Genomic DNA, 27,532 nt, shown 5'->3' with positions numbered 1-27,532 from the left:
TTCAAACTTCGTATCTTGCCGTCCCGCTGACGCTAATGTTATTAAATACGAGAGTGAGAGGGACGGTGCGATACGAACTTCGATTTTCAAATTTCGTAGAAGCCCTGCAGGCGCGTACTGTCTAAAACGCGGGCCGTCGTGATCGCATCACCATCTCTTTCGACCTTCGTTCTGTCGTGTGTGTGACAAAAAGAAGTGGTGAAAACGATTGGGATCCCGAGTGCTGTAGACTAACCCCCTTATTCATAAACGACAATCAAACCTATTTTAGTTAAAATGCCGCTAAAATTCGTTTGTCCTTATCTGTCACTTCGACATTTGTATTTGTTAGAAAGGGACAAAGCATTTGTTAGTTAAGATAGGCTTGTTAAGTTTTATGAATAAGGGGGTAAGACAATAAGGCCTCTGGATGGATCTTTATCCGTCGAAAGTCATGATTACATATACATTTGCCAAAGAAAGTATCACGAAATAGAACGTGAAAAGGTTTCACCCTGATACGTAAGTACACTACCTATTCGGTTTCTTCGACTGTACCTACCTACCTAGTAAAATTTCTGAAATTCATGCATTTGATTGAACTAATTAAATAAACATGTCGAGTAGGTACATAACCACATACTATTTCAAATTATACAACACTTTTATTAGAGTTCTAATTATTGAGATCGTAAAATGTTTTTAAACTGCTCATTTCAAACGCACCCAAAGTAAATTTCGGACCTTCGGCGGAAATATGATTTTTATTATACCGAAACCAAAATGAAACCGAAATTTAAGTCGGACACTAATACAATAACAGTTAGTTTTATGAAGGTAAAAAAAAATAATACTAACACAGAGTTTCGCCGAAGCTAAGCCGAAGCTACTAAGTACTACTTATTATTTGCCACTACTTAGGTAAGTACTATATTTATCAATTATACATTGGTTACAATTCAATGACATAAATAGAATATTATTAATGTGAAAGATCCCACCATAAATTTATGCACATAAGTATCAATTCATCATATCAATTAATTTATTGAAATGTGACTTTAATTTCATTCTACAAGGAAACGAATGTTTAAAATGGACATCGCCAAGAGCAAAGGCAGGCGATTGCCATCATTCATCCCACCATTGGATGTCGTCATTATACTATGATCACTATACTATGAAACAATGAAAGCTTCGTCAATAAAACATAGACTTTTTGACATCGCAAGCAGAGATTTTGCAAGTGTCTCAAGGAGAGACTCCACAGCACGAGACCAATTAGTGATTCCCAGGGATGTCAGACGGCCACTCAGAACTCCTTGTGCCGAGCTGGCTGAAAGCTGATATAGAAAACGAAAAACTGGTAACCCTGCAGGGCTACTACGAAACGCGAAACTCGAAGTTCGTGTCGTGCGGTCCCTCTGACACATATACTATTTAATACGAGAGCGAGAGGGACCGCACGACACGAACTTCGAATTTCGTGTTTCGTAGTAGCCCTGCTGTGTTCCGCTGCGGCGCTGCCAACACATAAAGGTATAAACTGTGTCGGAAATCGCATCCTAGTAAAAAAAAAAATTTCAATTTCGTGTAGGTTCATAGTCGAACGCACCGAAGAAATTTCCCTTTAAACTCTTTTTTTTACATCGGATGTAAAATGTAAAATATATTGAGAAAAATAAATAAATATATCGTACAATAGAAAAGTTCAACGGCCTATCTAGATATTTTTGCACACAAGGTCCGAGTAGTCTTAGTCTTGGTACATGGTACATGACACTAAAAACTAGTATTTTTACCAAGAAGTTGGTAAGTCGGACATCCCTGGTGATTGCTATCGTTTAGTATGGGGTATTGTGGTTTAGTTGAGTTACATTTTACTCTGTTTATATAATCGGTAGCTGAAGCTTCACCCATATCACTATTTTCAGTCAAAGAATCTAGAGCGTTCCTTTTGCCTCTCGTGCTGGTAGTCTGCGTGTAGTTACTTCCGTGATCCCATCTTTTAACGAATTCATTTTCAATGTGGAACCTGTGAAAGATAAATTAAGTTTAAGTACCGTAAAACGAGGTTACTTTGCTCCCCACTGGGTAACTATGCTCCAGTTCTGTAGTTTGTTTAAATGTCTTGCAGGTCGAAGTCCCGGTATACCCGATACACTTCCCAATAAAGTGACAACACTGAACTTCAATTTTTGCTTCGATATTTTCTTTTCTTTTCCTGTCAGACGCCGTACAGTGATAATACAGAGTGCAATGATAATGATGGGGTAAAAATACAACAAACGTCTCCTAGTATGAATTATGAATGAAATTAAATTCAGTAGCATAGTTACCCAAACGCCAGATAACATTGCTCCTAAATTAAAGTTTTAATATATATATTAAAACAACATTAAGCCGTGGTGGCCTAGTGGTTTGACCCATCGCCTCTCAAGCAGAGGGTCGTGGGTTCAAACCCGGCTCGCACCTCTGAGTTTTTCGAAATTCATGTGCGGAGTTACATTTGAAATTTACCACGAGCTTTGCGGTGAAGGAAAACATCGTGAGGAAACCTGCACAAACCTGCGAAGCAATTCAATGGTGTGTGTGAAGTTCCCAATCCGCACTGGGCCCGCGTGGGAACTATGGCCCAAACCCTCTCATGCTGTGGGGAGGCCTGTGCCCTGCAGTGGGACGTATATAGGCTGGGATGATGATGATGATGATGATGATGACGTAGTTTAAGCAAGCCAGCATGATAGTAGGGGTGATCTACTTTACATAAATACATATATGAACATACCACAGACAGCATAATAAATAATCTTTAAGATAAAACAATAATATAGAAATTTGGAGCAAAATTCGGTGCAAAGTAGCCTCGTTTTACCGGTAAGTACTTAAAATTATTCTAGAGGGTAGACCATTTAGACGGTGGGTTGATGATATTAAAGCCGTTGCAGCTAGCTCATGGACAAGAGTGGCCAATAATAGAGAAGAATGGCGACAGTTGGGCCTCTGTCAACAGTGGCATACAGACAGCTAAAGCAGTCGATGCATAATAAAATTAGTAGTGAATGAGTGCACTGTATACCGTAAACTGCTTCAACTTTGCCCTCTGGCCCGAACTTTAACTTACCACTCTTGTAGGTTTTAAACTTTTATCTACACGGGAATTATTATTCCGGGGGGATAAAAGTTTAAAAACCTAAAGGGTGCTAAGTTATCGACTCTAAATCGAATCAGGCAATGTTGGGACCAGGAGGCAAAGTTGAAGCAGTTTACGGTATTGTCTAAAAATATTATTGAAAAACAATACAATACAATACAATACAAAGAAGTAAGTCTAAGTGTTTATATTATAAGTTTTTTTACTGCTTTATGGTGTGCAATAAAGAATATTTGTATTGTATTGTACAAAGACTCTTTATTGTACACCATAAATAGTGAGCGATACAGAAAACAGATACACAGAGAGAAGCAAGGTAAGCATTAGGCGGCCTTGATTAAGAGCGAGCGAAAAATTGAACTTATTTAATCTGTCTCAATAAAGGATATTATTATAATAATTATTATAAAGGGCGGTGAAAACAATTGTGATTTCAAGTGCGTAGACAATAAGACCTTTGAAGGCAACATTTCAAAGCGAGAGCGAGAGCAGACTGGGGAGCCACAAACCAAACTTTGTTGAAAAGTTATACCCAACAATAAACCCTGTAGACAGGCGTAGATAAGATTTCTTAGATATCTAATGGAGATGATGGATGGATTCGTCCTATTCTAAAAACCAGAGGTCGTATCGCTTAACGTTTCTGATGCTCACGATCGCAATCAAATGACAGTCTTTGTATGTAAATAAAGCGTTAGGCAATACGGCCTCTGGCACGGTGTGAACATGCACAATACCTACATACCTTCACCATTAGGTACATTTTAAATGTAAAATATAAATATGAATGGTTAGCAAGGGTTTTAAACCGTTCTATAATATATATTTTTTTTATTTTAACGCGAAAAAATTTCTTGAGTAAAAAAAACATTTTAAGTATAATGGATAAAGGATACCTACCATAGCATCATGGCGCTGCAAGCAAAGGAAGTTGTAAGGGTCTGTAGAAGTACGTACCTTTTGCACAAAAGATTCAGAACGTTCCTTTTGCAGACGAAGATAATGAAAATGAACAATCCGATGAGCGTATTGTAGAAGTCGGTTATGTACCAAACTCGCGAATCAGAGTTCCATAGGGCGCTCACCACCTCCAAAATCCAACCGATCCCCATTACGGAGGACAACTTCAGGTAAATACCGAACCTGAAAAAAAACACAATTAAAACCTATTCGCCATCTTTCATTTCTTGCCTTGGTGGCCATATTGTCTAAAGTTTATGACACTCGCGATCACAATCAGGCACTTGTCTCACCGCCAGCGAGGAAACGATTGGCTATCGACTATTTTCTCGCTCAAGAAACGAACAAAAATACAAGATCCTGTGTGAGTAAAAGAGACACATATATTAATAGTTGATCGCTGGCTGTTCACACTGTCGGCGAGAACTCGCTCTAACATCTTTTGCCGCAGCGACAAGAGCTATAAAACTCGCTGAGCTATAGATACTCGCTCAGCGATGTCAGCTTGGCGGCTGCCCCGCACGAGCGAGTCGAGTGGAGCGAGTAATCGCCCGTCGCACGCGAACACTCGCTTACAGCCGAGCGACAAAACTACACTCGCTTCTCGCTGCTCGCCCACTCGTTTCTAGTTACTCGCTCTACTCGCTTCTCGCTCATCGTCGGCGGTGGGACAAGTGCCTCAAATTACAGTTTTTGTATGCGAAAACTGACATTATTTTGATTGCGATCGCGAGCGCCAGAAACATTACGCACTCCAGAAACGTTACCACCTCTGTTAAATCAAAATGGGAAACAATAATGTACAACTCGTAATTTACGCGCAATAATGTACGACATGATAATCCGAAGCATTATTGCTTTTGATTATCATGCCGTACATTATCATGGTCGCGCATTATCAGGGCGCACAAAATATTGCGCGCGCTGTAATGTAGGTACGTAGTGATAATGTACGACGTGATAATCTGAATTCAATCGATTCGAATGAATAGACGTTTTTCACCGCGGATCGAGCGAGCACAGCGAGCGAAATCGATATAGTCGGAGCAGAACCGACCCGGCCGGGTTAGGTTGAAGGGCGAGGGCGTACGAGCGAGGCGGCACCTACATTCCTACATGTTTATGGATTTAACTACAGATCACGGAATAATATGAATACTTACAATAACAGGATAGATTTATTATAATATAACTATTAACTATAACACTGATGACGGGGAAGGACCAGGAAGGAAATTAAAAAAAACAATTGATTCCTGATATTTCCTGTTAGGCTTACCATATATAAATACATTTTTCACTTCTCATGCTCGTAAAGTTGGTGTTTATATGCTGGATCTAGGCGACATAAAATGACTTTTTCACCTCAGCACCTCAAACAGGCAGGTTTTGCTATGAGAAATCAGTGAGCAAAATCGCATTTTGCTCACTCCGTGAGACAAAGTAAGTTTTTAATTATTTTTTTAAATGCTGAGTAGGTACAGTGTTGGGTATACTCACTGAATTCCAAATATTTGAACTTTACTTTGAACTGTCACTTCACTTCAACACGAAAAAAGCGATAGATAGGATCAAATGTGTTGATTACAATCTTAAATTAAATTTTTGATATTAAAAATATATCGATAGATACCTAATAATAAAGTATACTACCACGTCGCACGCAAAGCTTCTCTTGTTTTTTTTTTTTATAAAAGAATTCCGTTTACTGCCTCTACAGTTGGAACAAATATTTGTTAAATTGAATGAATTTTTAACAAATCTATTTATCGAAAATACAAACTGAGACATGGATGTAGGTACAGAAAAACCAGAAAAAGAGACCAGCGCTGGGAATCGGACCCAGGTCCTCAGCAATCCGTGCTGCGTGCTATAACCCCTACACCCCGCTGGACAGGAATCTAGACACGAATTTTTCCTATGCATACATACCTATCTCAGGTTGCTTATTTCTACTACGCTACTTATCCAGCAGCATTAGCGACATCTATGTTCCGCTCTCATCGAGAGACGTCACACTCTTTCGGAACCAACCGCTCACCCAGACAAGAGATGTCGCTGCTAAGCAATCAAATTATGATTGGTTTTTTGGAGTCTTTTTGTATTTTTTATTTCAACTCCAAATTTGTTACTTTTACGGGTATCCCGTGAAACCATATCGAAAATACAAACTGAGACATGGATGCACAGAAAAACCAGAAAAAGAGAGAGTTGAAATAGAAGAAGAGAGAAGTATGTAAACTCCGATCCTTCAGGAGACTTAACTGCCTACTCCGGCGTGTACGCTTAGGGTTGTCTATTTTAAATTAATTAGATACATACTGGCAAATAATTTTAGTATGAAAGTAACTTAAAATTGTCTTGTCTCTGTCTAGACTAGACAAACAAGATTCTATGCCGCTATATTATTATTAGTATACTAAATTTAAAAATATTATTTATAAATTCGCTGGAGTGGCGATGGTGGCTCGAAGGGAGTGAGACAACCTCGAGAAACTGATAGTGCTAGGCAAAATAGAGGGGAAAAGGCCGAGAGGACGGTCACCAATCCGATGGTCGGATCAAATTAAGGCGATCACGGGGCTCACTTTGCCTGCAGCACTGAAACAGGCCGAGGACAGAATGGTGTGGAAGCAGTTCGTCAACTTCTCCGTAAAGGCTTTTCAAGACGGGCACGACCTTCAGGAATGAAGAACACGACGAAGAAGAAGAAGAAGGCGATGGTGACTGTGTACATAATAAATGATAATACTCATGTTTACCTACACATAGCCTACACATGATACTATAACTACCTACTATATAAAACGTTACAAACAAATGGCAAGATGCTAGTGCCTAATTATAATTACCCATGGGTTGGTTACTACTAATTTACAACTATACCTAATACAAAAAAATACTTAAGTACGGGTACGCGAACGTAAAAGGCGATCATCTCGCGTAGCGAACCCGTGATGAGCGAGCTAAAATCAAAACGGACGGTACCGACGGCAGCGCAGCGTTGACCAGAGAAAACTTAATCCTCCTTAAATCATCAGTGTGTGCGTGCGGCTGCCGCGCACACATTTAAGCCACGTGATGTACTTTTGTTTGTAGTTAAAATACTTCTCCTATTTTACTATGCCGTCACGCTACTAACATCAAAAATGTTGCTCAACATTGCTTCTTCGATTAAACTTTACAGTGTAAAGAAGTTATTATTTTTTAAAAGTACCTGAGTCTTTTAATTGAACGGTACCTACGACATACGATATTGTGTTTTAAATATTTTGTCATGTTATAGGGCCCATCCATTTAACCCGTGGTTATAAAAATTTGCGATCAGAAAAATTATGTTGCATTACCTAATTAGCTGAGCAAATGGTGACCCGACCGACACTAAGGGACTATTTTACCATCGTCGTATTTTACTAATCAATGTTAGTGTGACGGAGACGGCATCACATTTAACCGTCAGTTAACACTAATCAATGGATGGTGAAACAACCCCTAAGTCTAATTTTTCTCTCTTCTATTTATAAATAATAATAATAATAGTCGTTTATTTCAAGTAACATGACTCATACAAAAAAAAAGAAAAAAAAACAACACATCATAGACTAAACAAAATACACTTGATACTTTTATTTTTTTGTGTTTTAACTGTGTTTTTGTTGTGATGTATTGTGTTTTTGTTGTCAATAAATGTTGTGAGTTGGTGAGTTTGTTTGTGAAGTATTTTTATTAACAAACAGTAATTCCCCATCGTCAGTTTTTGCGGTAACTACAAATAAAGTCATATACCTAAGTAACCGCTTAACAAAAATAAACCTATCAATTAATAATGTCCTATTAATTATAATGTTCCCGTCTCCTAAGCAATGTACCTACACAGTGTGGGGTTCACTTATGACGGTTACTGACACAGACCGACAGACAGACAGACATAGCGAATTAGGATTGTCATACTTTTCTTATTTATATTCTCCTACACACATCCATAAAGTACATCCCCTATTTTGACCATTTTTAGCCCCCTTCCCCCTTGTCACACGTATTGCTATGAAAATTGCAATTATCTTTTTGACGACCAGACGGCCTAGTGGTTAGAGAACCTGACTACGAAGCTTGAGGTCCCGGGTTCGATTCCCGTGTCGGGGCAGATATTAGTATGAAAAATACGAATGTTTGTTCTCGGGTCTTGGGTGTTTACTATGTACCTATTTAAGTATGTATCTATCTATATAATTATATTTATCCGTTGCTTATTACCCATAACACAAGCTTTGCTAAGCTTACTTTGGGACTAGGTCAATTGGTGTGAATTGTCCCGTGATATTTATTTATTATCTTGTCCCACCGATCATCCATAAATTTAGGGGGGCGCCACATATTTAGTGGGGGGAGTGGTCAGGTGCGTTGTGACTTGTGACCCAGGAACAAATAAATTGCAAATTTCATAGCAATACGTGTTACGGGGGGGGGGGGGGAGATAAAAAAGTTTCCACGGTCGCTCCTCCCTCTAAAGCCGGCACTGGCGAGCGAATCCTCGGGTAAAAGCCAGTGATAAATATACGTGCCTGGATTCATCCGTCTTATTCCTGTTACTATCCGCGCTTCGGGCGACGCCACTCTTGATCCGCCAGATATTGTAAGCAGTCATCAGGAATAATACCAAATTGATGCTGGTGGCTACTGCAATCGGTGCGTTCAAATACAGCTGCCGTTCATCCTCTAAAAAAGAAAAATGTGGACTAGTTCCGAGCTCGCACCTCTAAGTTTTTCAAAATTCATGTGGGTACGAAATTACGCTTGAAATGGTTGTCTGCCTTTTCCCAACTCACCATAGCCAAATGTTTAATTTGCCAAACTTTTAATTTACAACGCACGATTTTCTATGAAACCATGTTTTTTTCAGAATTTTCATAAACAAATCTAACCTGAGTTTTTGGTTTTGGAGAAAATCGAGAGTTGGGAAATCAAACAGTATGGCAAATTAAACATTTGGGAATCGTGTTGGGAAAAGGCAGGATACCGCTTGAAATTTACTACGAGCTTTGAGTGCGGTGAAGGAAAATCGTGAAGAAAAAGTTCTGGGTTTTCACGATACAGGCCCGACTTAGTGTGTGTAGATTATTTTTCATTTTTTTTTAATATCATCCGCTAGGTATAGTGACTAGAACTTTAGCATAGCAACACTCTCCGAGCTATCAGTGACTTTAGTTCTCCAGCGAATATCCTCATTCCTGATTCCTCATTCCTCAACTCCGGCAACCGCTGGATGCAAGTGGCGAGTTGTCGTTCATCGTGGCGTTCTAAGGGGGAGTCTTTGTTCAGCAGTGGACGTCTTCCGGCTGATGATGATGATGAGCAACTCCAAGCATTCACTTACCAGGGAGAAAACATTCATCTGGGTTCACAACGATATGCGGCTTGACGAAGTTAGGCAGGTGTCTCAGGTCAGTGTGTTCGACTATGACAACGAACAGTATGAGCATGAGCGGGACCCCCCAGGCGTAGAGGCAGTACCACGCGAACTTGATCGGTATCCCCTGCCTGTGGATTTTGCGGCACTTCCGGAAACCCCTACGAACAAAAGTTTGGTTAATTCTTTTCATCATCATCTTGAACACCACCGAATTTCTTCCCAGGTTCATGAAGTATCCCTGTCGATGTTTTCCTTCACCGTAAAGCTCATGGTAAATTACAAATGTTATTTCGCATATAAATTCCGAAAAACTCAGAAGTGTGAGCCTGGGCTGGAACCCACGACCCTCTGCTTGAGAGGCAATAGGTCAAACCACTAGGCCACCACGGTTTTTTTTAATTTATATTTAATTTATTTAGGCAATTGTTATTTATTTGGTAGCCTACAGTTTTTATATAATAATGAAATAATGGCGTTCCACAGGGAAGTATTCTTTGTCAGGAAAAGTAGGGACTTTTCCTGCTTAACATCAATGATTCGCCTAAAGTCACCAGACAAAAACCACAATGTTTGCTGATGACCCACCCTGGTAGTTAAATGTGAAGATAGGGAAACATTCGAGTCAAATGTTAACAAAGGAATGATAGATATTGTTAAAGGGATGAATAATAATAATTTTCTCAAAAATGTCCGTAAAAGTTGACATTATTCTTAACATATCAGAAGGTGAAGTGCATAGTTTAAGGTCAGCGAAAAATTAAAAATTTAAAAAGATTGCAGGCGCGCTAGCTCACCTGCAATCAGTAACAATTTTTTTTTTAAGTTAAAAAGGCCATGGAAATGTTGGCACAAGTCGTATACAGCCTTGTCTAATGGCCGGTATCAGATATTTTGTTGGAACTCCGGACTTTTTCTATTGGGTCTGAAACAGCTTGTGGTGTTTTCGGTGGAAAAATACACCTGCAGTTCATTTTCAATGAAAAAAAAGGCGGGAAAGCATAAAAAAAATATTTGAATAAAATTAAATGTTATAATATATTTTGAGAAAAAGTTTATTCTATTTCAAAATTATTCACCATTTTTGAGAAAAGCTTTATATTAGTCTTGGTTGGAATAGCAATTGCTGGCGTCGTATTAGTTAAACGGACTCGCAAGCTCGTCCGTTTAATAATCATACTCAGCCAGCAATTGCCTACTTCCAGGCCACGACAATAATCTACTATTACGTATTAATATTAATAAAACAAAACTTATAAAATTTAATTCATTTATAATTCAAATTCAATGTAAATTGGAAAAAAACAACTGAACAAATACTTATGTTATGTGTTGTTACCGTAATCTTTTTTTAAAGCCAAACTCTAAGACATTTATTTATTGCGTTGCCACGGTAACAGGAATCGTGTAGGTAAGTAAACGTTTGTCGTTGTATATTTCTGAAAGTTGCACGGGCACAATGTAACAAAAGTAAAGTTTAGACGGCATTAAGCTATTTCTAATGCGGGCGAAGCCGCGGGTTGAGGCTAGTATTTTATATTTTAGATATTGTGTTAAATATTTTATTTTTTAGAGAAAAAACAATCGGATCTATTTACGTACAAATTTATACGGAGTCCGGCTCGCACCTGACCGTCTTTTTTTACTGTATACTTAGATGAATGATTGGTCTCGCGCGCTCGCTCGACTAGATACCGCGCTACCTAAAAACAAAAGGTTCGTGAATGCGGCAACTCAATATTGTAGTGTGCGTAAGAACGGTGTAAGACAATTTGCAAGGATGCTAGTGTGCGTGACGAATTGTGTTGCCAGCTGCTCCACTGTTACCCGAATTATTGGGAAAATAAATTATTCTGTGGTCTATTAAGTTACTGGTTACAAAATGTATCTTGGGAAATACTTAGAAATTAAGGAGTAATTAAGAGTGAATGTATTAATATGTTTGTGTATAGGTTAGGCGTAGGTTTCTTCTTTAAAAAAATGGTAGGTATGATGTAGGTATATTAATGATCAGGCCTCACTTTTAATTAAAAAATATATATATTTAAGGACATTCAATATTTACAAATTATTACTAAAAATTCATGGACGATGGAGTCACCAACTAAGAAGTTTTGCATACTTAAGATAACACGTTGCACCTATAATTAAACCTAATATAATGTACAGGTTAATTAAGACTAAAATAAATAAAAAATGTTTACAAAATATACATACATACATGCATACATACATACTTACATACATACGCTTGAAAAACATAACCCTCCTTCGGGCAGTTAACATTTCAGGAAAATGGGTAGAAATACAAAAAAAAATTTTTTTTTCGTTTCCCATAATACATACCTAGCTATAAGTAAATCAGCTGATTGGGCTTTTTGAATGGGAAGACGAAAAACATTTTTAATTTTAAGACACATTCACCCCTTAATTAAATAGTGTCGGGTAACAATTTATACACCTTCAGAGTATATATCACAAAGATAAACATTAAATAATATAGAACTAGGTTATGTATATATAATAATTACGTTAGGTACTTAAATAAAATAAGTTATAAAAATTTATCATCATTTAATGATGATAACAATAAAATTCAATTTATTAAAATCTCAACCACGGGGAATTTGATTCTTGTGTACGCGGCAACACAGAATGGCGTTTAAGGGTTCGTGTTATTTTATTTTGTAATTTCGAAATTATACGATATTTAGGTACTGATGGTATGTGATCCCAGTGTCCTTCTTATTTCTTGTAGTAGGTATTATTTTTAAACAGTTTCACTGCGAAAACTGGCATTTTACTTCGGTTTATGACCAAAATTTATCAAAAATTCGGTACATATGCACCTTACGCACAGTTTGCAAGGCGACTGACTCGCCCCGGACTCGGGTACGCCGAATTCGGCGTACTATTTGTTGCCGCATTTGACAAGTACGCCGGCGGTATCTAGTCGAGCGAGCGCGCGAGACCAATCATTCATCTAAGACTGTATACTTACAAATAAAGTTAATAATTTGAATTGGACTATATCAGATTTTATAACTTATGTTAACTTAACTTACCGCATTGACCACCAGATGTCGAAGGACATGACATTCAGCCAAGTAAAACTCGCCATTAATGAATAAAGAAAAAATAAACCTGAAAAAGAAATATAATGTGTTGATACTCTATATGTGTAAATAATAACTCAATTCGGGCATATTAAAAATGGAAGTTGGTACAGTCGAGTTCATAAACTTGTGAGCAAAAATTTGATCTAAAACATCTGAACTCGACTCTATTGTTAATCAAATTTTTGCTCACAAGTTTATGAACTCGACAGTTTTTTTTTACTCGACTGGATGGCAAACGAGCAAGTGGGTCTCCTGATGGTACTCTTACCATGATCTCTATCATCACCGCCCATAAAAATCTGCAACACCAGGGGTTTTACAGATGCGTTGCCAATCTAGAGGCCTAAGATGGGATTCCTCAAGTGCCAGTAATTTTACCGGTTGTCTTACTCTCCACGCCGAAACACAACAGTGCAAGCACTGCTGCTTCACGGCAGGATTAGCGAGCAAGATGGTGGTAGCAATCCGGGCGGACTTTGCACAAGGTCCTACCACCTGCAAATTAAGGGATGTACACCTATATTGTAATTTTTTATGTTTTCTATGGTAAATCTGAAATAAGTGTACAATTCCCATCATTTTTAGGCTGCGTTGCCACAAGAGAAGTGCGAGGATGTGTTTCGCTCATGATCATGAACCAATAGAAACACTTCATTTAGGGTGAAGCCAGACGAGCGTAATTTATCGAGTCGTGAGCCGCGTATTTTCGATCGCGTACCTACTAATTTCTGCTGCATTCCGTTTTATACAAAAGTCCAGTTTGCGCCGCACGGCGACTCAAAATGAGTTGATGCATCGATGTCTCAATTTGTATTTTCGATAAAGGCAAATGCATTTATTTCAAAGTATTTATTAAGTCTAAGTTTACGCTACTGAAGCTTACCTATGCGTCAACGCATTGGCCTGGGTCCATAGTTCCCGCGTCGTCAGCAAACATTTGCGCCGCTCTGGCCGAGAAGGCCACAGTGAGCGTAGCCTAGCCATCTATGCCATGAGCATCATCTCCGCCAGCTTACGGAGCTCCCTCAGCAGACCGTAGACCACCAGCATTAGCATACTGAAACTCACCTACGCCAACGCATTGGTTTGAGTCCATAGCTCCCACGTCGTTAGCGAACACTTGCGCCGCTCTGGTCAGGAAGGCGACAGTGAGCGTAGCCACGTATGCCATGAGCATCATCCCCGCCAGGTTACGGAGCTCCTTCAGCAGACCGTAGACTACCAACACCAGCAGCAAGAACCAGCAGGACACCAGCATACCTATAAATAAAATAAATATATAGAATTATGAATATTGGTTATTTACATGCAGGGTTTTTAAGGATTGTCATTATAGCACCTACGAAACGGCAGTGTTGCCATGCGTGCCAGAGCCAGATGCCAGAGCCTGGACGTGGGAAAAACGATCGTCAAATTGTCAGTTTGTAAAAGAAGTCCTAACCTATAGGGTGATCATTTATAAATTTAAGAAAAATTTAAGGTTTCAGTGAGAAAAAAATATGTCAAATCATGATTCGGACAAACATTACAGTATAATTAGCGAAAAGTATGCGAACTCTCGCGCATTGATTGATTGATTGATTGTGTGTGCGTGTGTGTGTGTGTGTGTGTGTGTGTGTGTGTGTGTGTGTGTGTGTGTGTGTGTGTGTGCGTGCGTGCGTGCGTGCGTGCGTGCGTGCGTGCGTGCGTGTGTGTGTGTGTGCGAAATAGGTACATGCTTAAATACATAATAAACATCCACCCGAGAACAAACAATGTATATATAGCATTTTTATACATTCATCATCATCATCATGTTAGCCGAAAGACGTCCACTGCTGGACATAGGTCTCCCCCTATTTTTATAAATTAACGTTGTATTTATAAAAAAGAAATTGTAACTTAAAATGTTATATAAGTGATAATTATATGGTAAAGTTTCTCGATGAGGGCTACGGCATAGATGTCGCTAGCGTCACTGCTTAAGTGACTAAGTAAGAAACAAACAAGCCGAGATATGAGGTGCATAGGGGAAATTCGTGTCGGTACCGTTGACCATCAGTGGTGTAGCGGTATAGCACGCGGTACGGATTACCGAGGACCTGGGTTCGATTCCCAGTGATGGTCTTATTTTTCTGTTTTTTCTGTGCATCTATATTTCAGTTTGTATTTTCAATTTAGGTTTTACGGGATGACCGTAACAGTAAAAATTTGGAATTGAAATAAAAAATACAAAAAGATTCCAAAAAACCAATCTTAATAATTATATGGTGTTATATAACATTTTTATACCGATGTGTTGATAATATATGGTAATATTGATAGTATATATACATACATCGGTATAACAATGTTATATGACACCATATATCATCGCTTATATTACATTTTAAAAATTACTAGCTGTTGCTCGCGACTCTATTCGCGTAGAAGGTTGAAAAATAGTTTACGTCCTATTCTCAGACCTACCGAATATACCCACAAAAATTTCACAAAAAAAAGAATGATAATAACACGATAACTGTGAGAAAAAAAATGTTACAATTGGTTATACAATGTTATAACGTTACATACGAGTATATAACACTTGTAACAGCCAATGTGGGAGAACCATAGGATTACTTACTATAAGCAGAAACTACTGCTCGGTTGTTTATTAGGTCGCTCACAGGAGTTGCTATTCCATATAATGCAATGGACGGACTGGTGGATATTGTGCCCATTTCATCAACATAAATTTCGTGTTCGAAGCAAAAATTTTCCGTATCGTAGTCGGGAGACCAATTATCATAATAATTAAATTTCTGCCTCAATAACCTTCCATCCTGAAAAATAATTAATTGATGTAAATTATGGTGTGAGTCCCACCACCGGCGAGTAACAAGAAGAGTTTTTAGTATGAACATTTTATCACTTTTGTCGCCGAGTAACAAAATCTTCATACTAATGGTGCTCCCACATTGGCCGTCATAAGTGTTATATAACGTTATAAAACATTCATTTTTATAACATTGTATAATAACAAATTGTACAAAAGTTATACATTGTTATCATATTATATACATATCTGTTAAATGTTATATAACATGATAACATATGGTATTATAATTATATGGTGCCAGAGCATCGACGGAGCGTTTAAAACATCTAACAAGTTATATAAAAAGTTGAAGTGTTAGACTTAGACAATGTTATCGTGTTTTGTAACGTTATATAACATTTATAACAGTCAATGTGGGAGCACCATAGAAACACTCTCGTCGCCACTCGTAATACTAAACACAAATCACTTAAAAATATATTATTTTGTTATTTAAAAACCGGCCAAGAGCGTGTCGGACACACCCAAAATAGGGTTCCGTAGCCATTACGACAAAAATAAGTAATATTTTTCTAAGGATTTCGTATTTTATACGGAATCTACCAAGTTTAGGTATATTTTATACCTTAGGCTGCTATTTACTCTTAAACTACTAATAATTCTCAAGCTAACTTAGCCGTTATAGTTTTCCTTGAAAGTTTGATATACTTACTACCATTCTGAATTTTTTCAAATTTTTCCACCCACCGGTTTAGATTTTAGAGGGGGGGACGCTCTATTTTAATGAAAATTTGAACCGTGACAACTCGTGAACCGTTACAGCTAGACTGGGGGCTCCCATACAATAAACGTGATATTTTTGCCGTTTTTGCTCGATATTAAAAACGGCAGCAGGTAGACGTTTGAAATATTCATAGAATATGTAATCGTAATTTCACTTTAAAAATAAGTAATTAAATTAAGTAATAAATATTTAAGTGGGGCTCCCATACAACAAACGTGTTTTTTTTTTGCTAATGTCTAATGTTGTATAGATAATGGTACGGAACCCTTCGTGTGCGAGTCCGCCTCGCACTTGACCGGTTTTTTTTTTAATTCAGGAGACTTTCAAAAAGAACCATCTAAAGTGTTTCTTTGCATACCATAGACAAAGTACTTTGTCCGGGGCCGGTCTTGAAAAGATTTTTTTAAGTCACGACGCTATCCATCTAAAGCAGCCATAATTATATTCTGTAGGTATTGGGAGGGTGCGAAGTACTAGGTGGGAGTGATGAAATCTATTGCAGCGCTCATGGTGGCCAAAAGTAGAAATAGTTCTGGCTCTGTCATCTGTCATACTAATACGAATCTGTCATTAACAAAGCAATTTGTATAATAGACTTTAACTACCTAATTTTAGTAATAGATGTTTGTGTTATGATGCGAGCTTGAATTATTGAATACTGTCCCTGTTTTGTTCTTAATGCCTCTACATCTCGGACATGTCCAGCAACAATTTTCCTTATGAAACGGTTTGTGGTTGAAATTTTATATTGAGTGATACTAACAAAACCGGTCTTCAAAATGATACTCATTTTGATCTGAAAACGATATTTAATTTATTACTAGCGATATAGGAACAATTATATAATTTTAATTTTATTCAAAGGAGCCAATAAGATAACTTTATCTTTTCGTTTCACAGTGAAAGTACCTACAACTAAACATGAAGTAAACAAACCCTGACATAACGAAAATAATACACACTTTTTGAATAAATTTTACTTACCTCATTTAATTTTAATGACCAAAAATGAATTCACAACCTTTTGTCCAACCAAATCACGGTATCACAGTAATTTTGTATTATAAATTAATACGTTATAGGTTTGATTTTTGTCACAATGTCGCGATGAAATTTCAAAATGTCAGAGCATCAGAGCCATAAAAGTTGCGGACGCTAGGTGGCGCTGATGTCGTGCACAGAGCCAATACATATAAGTGATTTTTATTGCATAAATAAAAATAATTCAAATACGAGTTATTAGGTTATTATTTATATTTATGCAATAAAAATCACTTTTTAGTTTTAAATGATATTGTAACGGATAACTCTCGTCTTAAACCGAGTTTAGCTCGACATGTTTCGGGCTATTTCGTAGCCCTTCTTCTCAGGAGCCGCGACTCGGTGGCTGCCGCAACATGCACACTACGCGAAGAAGAAGGGCTACGAAATAGCCCGAAACATGTCCAGCTAAACCCGGTTTAAGACGTGAGTTATCCGTTACAATATCATTTAATATGAGTGAGTCTCATGGTAGTTTCATGTTCAAAATTTTAGTTTTTTTTTTTAACAAGTTAAATTTTTAACGTAACATTTTGTTGCTTATCAGATCTAGATGCTTTACACTTACCTCCGTTACGTACGTATTGTTAGGGTCAAATATTTGTAGAAAGTTCACACAACAGCTCAAATTAAGAAACTTTTCGTGTGATAAAAAAGTAAAATCCGTCAGCTTCTTCTTTGTTTTCACAATTGTCTCCTTTATATCTTTGTTGTATATGTCCAGTGAGTTTGAATAGTCGAAAGGAGACTCTATGCCATATACGTCAGGATTACTTATACAGATTGATGATTCCATATCGCTGCCTTCGCTCACGTTTCTGAATAATATTTGATCCATCGGACAACATTTCACTAGGCAAGGCACTGTCTTGCATGATTCTTCTATGTTCACCGGTCGGTTGGTCCTCAAGTCTATAAAACTGTTTTTTTGGTCCGTTGGCTTAGTGGCACCATGTCCTTGCGCCAAAACAAAAATCAACGGGAACAGACTTCTGGCGTACATTGTAACGTCCTGGCAGCTTAGGCGACACTGTAATTATAATTCGAAATGTACATATTTTTCCTGTTTTACACATTAATCAAATACGGTCACGTCATGTTAAGAAGAGTACTGAAGAGTACTAGTGGCGTGACGTTATAACAATCTCTATGTCTGTCGTGTAGCGGCGCGCGCGATCCAGGCTAAATTCGAACTTTGTATCTTGCCGTCCCGCTGTCGGTTATATTATTTAATACGAGAGTGAGAGGGACGGTACGATACAAACTTTGATTTTCGAATTTCTTGAACACATGATAGAGGATTTAATATATGGATATATATAGATAAAAGATTGTATGCAACTATACGTAATTAGGCCTTAAAACACTCATGTGACCGCCTCGGCTACGCCTCGTTTCATAAACCCACACACCTGTTTTAAGGACCCCTATTACGATACAGTTGCATAAAATACTATTATAGCACCCCTAGCGCCATCTAGTATTAATATAGAACAACTCCTACATCCTTTATTGAACTATCGAAGTTTCTAAACACGGATGCATAAAACACATCAACATCTGTGATAAAACACGACTTTCAACTTCAGGATTCGGTTCCCAGGCCATCTGCCCGGATCCTTCACTGCGGGGTAAGCTTTTTTTTATCTACTGTTATTTTAGAGTCGAATTTCGTGTATTTACTATACACTACTTTTTGTCGGGAAAGTTCGTATTTATCTTGCTTTCCCCGCTAGCTTACTGAAGTTTACTGAAGCTGATTTTCTTAAATTTTCTAATTTTCTTCGCGACATTTTTAATATTTTTTCCGTAAAATCCTTCTATAAACTATCGGAATTAAAAAGATGGATAGCTACGTACGTAGGTCATTGGTAAAGTCGTTCCCAAGTTATGGTGTGACCAGACCAAGAGAAATAGGGATTCATTTATCCATGCAAAATATAGAAGTAATTGTACCCACCTGTTCACATAAAAAGATAATGTTGAAGGAGTTGTCACTCATGCAGTTTAGGTACACTGCTCACATAGGTATTTTAATGCACAGTTTTAACAATAGAACTAAATTTGAGCACTTTGTTCTTACAGACATTTATTATGGTTGCTATCTATTTATTTCAGAAAACAACTAGCTACTCTCTAATTCATAATTGACAAAATCAGACATTAATGACATTGTAATAAGAACCACGGCACGCGTCATCGTGAATGACTCTATCTTCTCGTATACCTTATCTAATCTTGAATCGGATAATTATATGACTCAGTTTGATACAATGCATTGACTACTACTTATCCCTTTGATGTCACTCACATTTATTACAAACTAATGCTTACCCCGTGGCTTCGTATGCGTAAATTATTACATAACCTACAGCGTTTGAAATGAAATTCCGGGATTTTACAAAATGCCCGTGGGAATTAATCTTTATTTATATGTTCTTTTTAGGGTTGCGGAGCCAAAATGGCAAAAACGGAACCCTTATAGTTTGGGGGAGGCCTATGTCCAGCAGTGGACGTCTTTCGGCTGACATAATGACGATGAGGATGACAAAAAAAAGTCCTGCTTACTTACGCGTATGGTTACAGCAATAACACACAATATGCGTCGGTGGTTCAAATAGCGAACCTACTGTGTTAAAAATAAAGTTGTGTTAAATACTTGTGATGTATACATATATAGCAAACCACAACAATACGCGCACCTTACCTCATGTGCGATCATCCCGCGGGCAGTTGCCAGCCCGCTTCAGGGAAGAATAGCGCGGACGATATGTCCGTCGCGCTCGCACTCCACGGTTCCGAGCTCCAAGCACGAACTGCTGCGCACCAGTTGCCTTACCACCGCGGCCGATGCTTGTTGCTCGGAGTTCATATGCGCGCGCGCTAACTCGCACCGAAATCGTTGCTTGCTATTTAAATAAGGGTTTAACTGTGACCTACGTGTTACCTTTGTTTTTTTTTATTAATTAAAGTGTTTTCGTGACATTTATTCTTTCATTCATTCATGAGGCGACACACTCCCTCATATATGGCGCTCCAACGTTTCAAGTGACTATTTCTAGTGGTGCAGTGAAAGAACGTATTCTTTCTTTTCCGCGTGTGTAACAAAATGCCGACGACAAGAAGTGGAACGCGAAGTTTAGATCGCCGCGACGATGCGCGATCTAATTCGCCACACCCGACCGACGCCAACGACAATATCGAAAATGGCGCCGACGCCGGCGACTCTTTTTCCACGCCACGTCAAACGGCCGACGGGACAATGTTTTCGAGCGAAAGTGTGCACACTATAATCGAGGCATTGCAACGGTCTCAGACCGAGGCGCTTAGAGAAGTATTGAGCTCGGTGACTCGCGTGAACGCTTCGACGCCGATACAAACGCCCTGGAACCAAGGCACACTCACCGGTTGTAAAGCCACCTTCTCCGGTAAGCAGGAATCAGTAGAGGCGTTCGTGGACGCCGTGGAGGCGTACAGCGAGTGCGCGTGTGTCTCAGATGCCAACATCATACGCGGCTTAGCATATCTCCTAAAGGAAGAAGCCGCCACATGGTGGCAGGGTATAAAATACCAAATATCGACGTGGTCTCAAGCAAAAGAGAACCTAATCAGTGCCTACGGTGACCGCCGCCCGCCCCACAAAATATATATAGAGATATTTTCACATAGCCAGGGGAATGAAAACACCGACGTGTTTGTGGCGCGGATACGGTCCCACCTCGCCCGACTCCCAGTGGGAGACGTGTCGGAGAGGGCCCAATTAGACATGACGTACGGGCTCCTCAACAGTAGAATCAGAAAGAGAATACGACGAGAGGACTTCACGACTTTTAAAGATCTTCTGCGCCGTGCAAGAGACGTCGAGGACTCGTTCGACGAGACGAAGACGGCCGCGCAGGTCTCGGGCCGCGCGGCCGCCCCGAGCACGCGCGCGCCCCCGCTGCCCCCGCGGGCACGGCCGCCGCGCGCGCGCCCGCCGCTGACAGCGCGCCGCCGTACGCGCTGGGCGCGAACACCCCAGGCGCGAACACCCCGGGCGCGAACACCCCGGGCCGCGCGCCGCCGTCGCGCCAGCCGCCGCTGCGCCTGCCGCCTCACGCTACAACGGCCTCCGTGCAAGGCGCCTGTGCCGCGCCGGCTGACACGACTACGAAGAAGCAACGCCCCATCTGCGCATACTGCAGAAAGTATGGACACACCAAGGACCAATGCCGTAAGCTTATGAACCTAGGTGAGCCAACTTTTAATAATAACTCTGTCGATAGGCGCGGTATCAGTGATAGTGATAAGAGTGAGCAAAGCTTTTATAGTGTCGAGTCACAGCCGTGTTCTAGTGAAATGCTTAAGGACAGTAATAATCCTCGTACAACGTCAAACATGTTTATTCAATCATCGAATAGGTATTCGAATGCAAAAGTCGATTGCTCAAAAATTAGTTCGCCGAATACCTACTCGCCTACTAGTGACGCATGCAATAATGATCGGAGCCTATTTCAAAATTATAATAATTTGAGTAGTTGCGTAACAGATAATAATGACATTTGTTACCAGAGCATTAACACTCATATTACTGCATGCGACACTATAAGTTCGAAATGTTTATGTTTACCATTTGAAACGAAATGTTTATGTTTACCATTTGAAACGAAATGTTTATGTTTACCATCTGTACCTAAAATTCTATGTGAGTGTGAAAAGTATAATTTCACGAATTCTGTGCAAACAAATAACGATGTAATTTCGATAAGCGGATGCAACAGTCACGCGGGACGGGATTCGCGCCCTATTTTCAAAATTGAAATTTTGGGAATAAACGGTACGGCTTTGATAGATACCGGCGCTAAACACTGCATTGCCGGTCACACTCTATATGCTCTCCTTCTACGCTATAACCATCCGCTCCGTGCCGTAACACAAAATGTTAAGCTTGCTGACGGGGTAGTGAAAACGATGGAGGTGCTAACTACAAAGTTACAGGTGCGACTAGAACGAGAAGTGGTAACAGTTCCGTTTTTAATTTTTCCGGATGCAACTAATAACGAGACGTTATTAGGTATCGATTTTATCACCGCTGCAGGAGTGGTCATCGATTTTCACAGGGAAATATGGTATTTTAGCGGTAACAATACGGTTCAGTATAACTTATGTTTTGAATCTCCCTCGCGGAACGTGTCCTGTGCTGCTACTGATGTCCTAAGGGATGACGAGGGCGTTCACCTTAAACCAGCTGAGCGGCAAGCCCTCGCTGACGTCCTCACCAGATACGCCCACGTGTTTAAAGCAGGGGGAGCTCCGACACCTTATGCAGAGCATCGCATCGAAACAGGTGAGCATCCTCCAATATCTGTACCGCCTTATCGTCTCAATCCGGCGAAGAAGGAGCTGATGAAGAAGGAAATTGATCAGATGTTGGCAGATGACATCATTGAGGATTGCGAATCGGCATGGAGTTCACCTGCGTTGATGGTGCCGAAAGCAAATGGTGGTATTCGTTTCTGTGTCGACTACCGGCGCTTAAATGCAATCACAAAGTCTGACACCTACCCGATGCCGCGCATCGACGATTTGCTGCAGAGTACGAAGCAGGACTGTTACATGAGCACGCTAGATCTGCGCTCATCATACTGGCAGGTAATGGTAGCGGAAGCCGACAGGGACAAAACAGCTTTTGTGTGTCCCCTGGGTACCTTTCGATTTAAAAGGATGCCGTTTGAAGAAAGAAAGAAAGAAAGAAAGAAAGAAAAATTTATTTTGGCTCCAAAAAATGTACCACCTAAAACTAAGACTAGAACTAGCACTAAAACTATGTTACTAGGTGACACAGCAGGATACCAAAAAGGGTCTCCACTCAGCATGTGTTGCCGCACATTATGTGCAGTAACGCTGGTTTTCTGTGGAGCCCAAACGTTAAATAAAAATGTATGCATGAGCCAGTTCCTTTGCCCTAGTCAGACGGAGAAAAAAAAAAAAAATTAAAAAAAAAGAAGAAATTAAGAAATTAAAACCATAGACAAAGGGAGAAGTGACGTGGCTCAGTGTAAAAGATAATAATACTTATACTGCTGTCGTGGCAATAAATAGTAATTTTTAAACATTTTCTTTTGCGATGCGATGCCTCCGACAAAAGGAACTGGCTGCCAAAGATTATAATATACACCATTTACATATTGATCAACACGGACCAGTACCAACCATATCAATTACAAACAGACAAATTGAAGAAATGAAAGTGAATAAGTATAAAACTACTCTTAAAAAAACAGACCACAGATGAGTGGCGGCATGAAACTTTGTTGTGCAACCCGGGTACAAGACATCACGCATATAACAGAACGGGACGCAAACACAGGTATGTATATTAATACTACTTATATGACCTAAAAAGAATTCAATTCAATTACAAAGCACAAACTAGTATATTACAGCAAGCCTCCTGCCTCCGCCAAACTATATGTTCCTGTTCTCTGAGTCCACATTATTATTATTATTATTATTTTTGCAGGTTCCAGATAGGCGGCAGTAAGCTGCTCCAATGTGTTGGCAGCAACGTGGCACCTAAAGCCAGGAGATGAGACAAAACACCCACCGCCAAAAAGAATGGGACGCGAAACACTGGTATGAATTTAATACTTATGTATGACCTAAATACATACAAACTATATACAACTGGTGTCAAGAGCCAAGGATTCTTGGCTCTGTTGGTGTATGCACATATGTGCTTTGATTTTAATTCTAAAGCTATGTATATTTTGTAGGTTCCTAATTGGCGGCGGGATGTTGTTCCAACACTTCGTTGCCACGTATCTGAAGCTCCCTCTGAAAGCAGCTGAAGCATGGCGAGGTGTCAACAACTGTACACCACACTGCCGAGCTCCTCGCACTTTCTGGCTGGATGACCAAGACAACTTATCATAAAGATAAGGTGGGGATTTGTGTTTTATTATGCCAAAGAGGAGGCAAGCAAGGTGGAGCTTGCGCCGATGCTGCATCTTAAGGATTTTATGTTGATTTAAATATGGTGTTACATGGGCCCTTAACGGAATGCTGAAACAGTAGCGAGCACAGGCATTTTGTACACGTTGGACTAGTCTTTTAGTTTTAGCAAGAAGTCGTGGTCCAAACACCAAATCCATGTAGTTCAATTTTGACAAGATCAATGTCTCTACCAACTGAATGCGCAATCTCTCATTTATTAAAGGCCTAATTCTGTATAATACTTTAAGTTTATAGAAACAATTTCCAACTGACTTTGCAATATGTTTTTCGTAACGCAGACCGCAGTCCATTTCAAGACCCAAGTTGCGGGCTTCGTAAACACGCTCAATGGGTATGTTTCCCATGGGTTGTGTTTTCTGTTTGTTTGGACTCAAGAACGCCCCGGCGACATTCCAGCGTCTAATTGATCGCCTCCGTGCCTGCTCAGCATTGCAAGACGTAACTATTTTAGCGTATTTAGACGACCTGTTAGTAATTTCTCAAGGTTACCAACGCCATCTACAGGACCTCGAGGCAGTTTTCAAACGTTTGGCTGAATTTAACCTCCACGTGAATAGGGAGAAGTGCGCCTTCGCTAGAGAAAGCGTTAAATATCTCGGCCACGTTATAACACAGCAAGGTGTTTCCACCGACCCAGAGAAGGTGAGTGCTGTTCTTGAGATGAAGGAGCCAGGTACTTTAAAGCACCTGAGGACCTTTCTGCAGACGTGTTCTTGGTTCAGAAAATTTATACCAAATTTCTCCAAAGTCGCTGAACCTTTAACACGTCTGACCAGGAAAACTCAAGTCTGGATTTGGGGCTCAGAGCAGACCCAAGCGTTTATCGAGCTGAAGCGTCTCCTCACCACAGCCCGATACTGACACAAGCTGACTTCAGTCGCCCTTTTATCCTGCGTACGGATGCAAGTAACTACGCCCTAGGAGCGGTTTACTACAGGGTGATGGAACGAGGAAAGGCCGATAGAGTACGCCAGCAGACTCCTCAACGCAGCAGAGCGCAATTACTCCACTACGGAACGGGAGGCACTTGCTGTTGTTTGGCGCGGTGGAACGCTTCCGCCCGTACCTCGACGGCCAGCCAGTCATCATTGGCAGTGACCATCAACCTCTTCGCTGGCTGCTTTCACTCAAATCACCCGCCGGCAGGTTAGTACGTTGGGCCTAAGGCTCCAATCCTTCGACATCCGATTCCAATACACCCCAGGCAAGGCGAACGTCGGGCGGACACGCTAAGCAGACCAGTTTGCTCTGGCGAGTCTCGCGAAAACTGCGGCATCTGCTCGGTCATCTGCGACCTGCCCACGAAGACTCCCAGCCAGCTTCGCCAGGAACAGACAGCAGACCCTGAGGTGGAAAAGGTCATCAAGGATATCGAAGTACTGATGAGGTTGCCGCCAAGAGATGGCTAGAACGTGGATACCTCATGGATCAAGGTGTTCTTTTCCGTATAACCCCGATGCTGAGAGCGAATGTCCCAGTTAGTAATCCTACAGGCCAGGTTGCAGAAATATTAAAGGAGCTACACGATGCTGAAACAGCCGGACACCCAGGTATTGATAGGACGTATCAAAAGGTGGCACAGCTGTATTATTTCACAGGTATGCGGAGGATAATTACTGATTATGTGAAAGCCTGCATACATTGTCAGCGTTATAAGGCCACAAATTCCAAGCCTCCGGGTCTTTACAGACGCCGCTTCTAAGTCAACGCAATGAAGTGTTGGCGATGGATCTATTCGGCCCGTTACCAACAGGAGACCAGGGGAGCGCTGGATACTTCTGGTAGAGGACACTGCCACAAGGTGGGTAGAACTTTACGCCCTACAGAATGCAACAGCTGAAGCCTGCGCTAAAATTCTCATCGAAGAATATTTTTGAGATACGGCCTGCCAAGAAGAATTGTATCAGATAACGGAGTGCAGTTCGTATCTGCTGTCATGCGCCAGTGCATGACCGTCCTAGACATTAAACAAAATCTGGTCCCACTGTATCACCCAGAAGGGAATCCAGCAGAACGGAAAAAATCGCGACATGAAAGCGATGCTGGCACAGCTGGTGGAGGGAGACCATACTTCATGGCCTAAAAAGTTGCCAGTGATCCGCTTCGCCCTTAACAGCCTTCGCTGCCGCACTACAGGTAGGTCACCAGCTTATTTAACTTTCGGTAGAGAGATGCGGTCACCCACAGAAGTTGTTCACGACCATCGGGCAATTTTGGATAAAGAAAACTTCATCCCTCAGGTAACTCCGTATCTTAGGCAGTTCTTGAATTCGTTGTCCGCTGTTCGCGAACGAGTGGAAATCCAGCAGGATAAAACGAAGGAGTACGCCGATGCTTCTCGCAGACCTGCAGTTGAATTTCAGGTAGGCGACTTAGTGCTCGTCAAATCACACCTGCTGAGTAATGCGTCCAAAGATCTCACCGCTAAGTTCTCTCCTCGCCGCGACGGACCTTACCGTATTGCGAAGAAAGTAAGCCCGACCTCGTACGCCATTACAAGTGTCGACCACCCTTCTCTCATTTTAGGGAGATATCACACCCAAGACCTTACCCACTACCAGGGTAACAATGACTGTCCGCCCAGGCCTGTCATTCCAAAAAGAAGACGTGAGCGTCCACTGAAGGTTGATCAGGTGCTAGACCAGGAGCGAGGGCGTTCTCCAGGTCTAGAGGGGGAGCATATAGCAAACCACAACAATACGCGCACCTTACCTCATGTGCGATCATCCCGCGGGCAGTTGCCAGCCCGCTTCCGGGAAGAATAGCGCGGACGATATGTCCGTCGCGCTCGCACTCCACGGTTCCGAGCTCCAAGCACGAACTGCTGCGCACCAGTTGCCTTACCACCGCGGCCGATGCTTGTTGCTCGGAGTTCATATGCGCGCGCGCTAACTCGCACCGAAATCGTTGCTTGCTATTTAAATAAGGGTTTAACTGTGACCTACGTGTTACCTTTGTTTTTTTTTATTAATTAAAGTGTTTTCGTGACATTTATTCTTTCATTCATTCATGAGGCGACACACTCCCTCATACATATCATTTAATAATATTGTAAACCTGTTTTAAAAAAAAATTATATATACCTCGTTGAGTTTCTTGCCGGATTCTTCTCTGCAGAGGTTTTTCCGAACCGGTGGTAGATTTTTATTGACATTCATAAGTGCTTGTTATAGCCTAAATTGAATAAAGATAATATTTTGACTTTGACTTTGACTTTGAGCCCTGAGATATGCTAGCAATGGATGCGTCAGCTGGCTGACTAGAGTTTGACGTGTCAGCTACAGACTGGCCT

At 40.5% G+C, this 27,532-nt stretch overlaps 3 protein-coding genes across 4 annotated transcripts; 2 read left to right on the top strand and 1 right to left on the bottom strand.

The window, feature by feature from the left end:
* On the bottom strand, window positions 1-27,532 carry LOC141436893 (G-protein coupled receptor Mth2-like). Of its 2 annotated transcripts, none has more exons than XM_074099992.1 (9): window positions 27,324-27,532; window positions 17,813-18,274; window positions 15,225-15,423; window positions 13,688-13,879; window positions 12,566-12,644; window positions 9,468-9,661; window positions 8,656-8,809; window positions 4,091-4,276; window positions 1-2,014 (listed from the first exon to the last, which is right to left on the bottom strand). In XM_074099992.1, the coding sequence occupies exons 1-9, from the start codon at window positions 27,396-27,398 to the stop codon at window positions 1,762-1,764; spliced, it is 1,794 nt and encodes a 597-aa protein (XP_073956093.1). In that variant the 5' UTR covers window positions 27,399-27,532; the 3' UTR covers window positions 1-1,761. The 2 variants fall into 2 exon arrangements, with proteins under 2 accessions (XP_073956093.1, XP_073956094.1); XM_074099993.1 differs by lacking the exon at window positions 27,324-27,532 and adding an exon at window positions 19,205-19,440 and having other exon boundaries at window positions 2-2,014.
* Window positions 19,901-25,086, top strand: LOC141437108 (uncharacterized). Its single transcript, XM_074100330.1, has 4 exons — window positions 19,901-21,196; window positions 21,229-23,593; window positions 23,747-23,859; window positions 24,000-25,086. Exons 1-2 carry the CDS (start codon window positions 20,354-20,356, stop codon window positions 23,218-23,220), a joined length of 2,835 nt encoding a protein of 944 aa, XP_073956431.1. The 5' UTR covers window positions 19,901-20,353; the 3' UTR covers window positions 23,221-23,593; window positions 23,747-23,859; window positions 24,000-25,086.
* On the top strand, window positions 26,266-27,298 carry LOC141436900 (uncharacterized). Its single transcript, XM_074100010.1, has one exon. It carries the CDS (start codon window positions 26,271-26,273, stop codon window positions 27,003-27,005), a length of 735 nt encoding a protein of 244 aa, XP_073956111.1. The 5' UTR covers window positions 26,266-26,270; the 3' UTR covers window positions 27,006-27,298.

Source organism: Choristoneura fumiferana, chromosome 17, assembly GCF_025370935.1.
Source record: "Choristoneura fumiferana chromosome 17, NRCan_CFum_1, whole genome shotgun sequence".
NCBI lineage: Eukaryota > Metazoa > Arthropoda > Insecta > Lepidoptera > Tortricidae > Choristoneura > Choristoneura fumiferana.
This window is presented reverse-complemented; position numbering and strand designations above follow the sequence as displayed.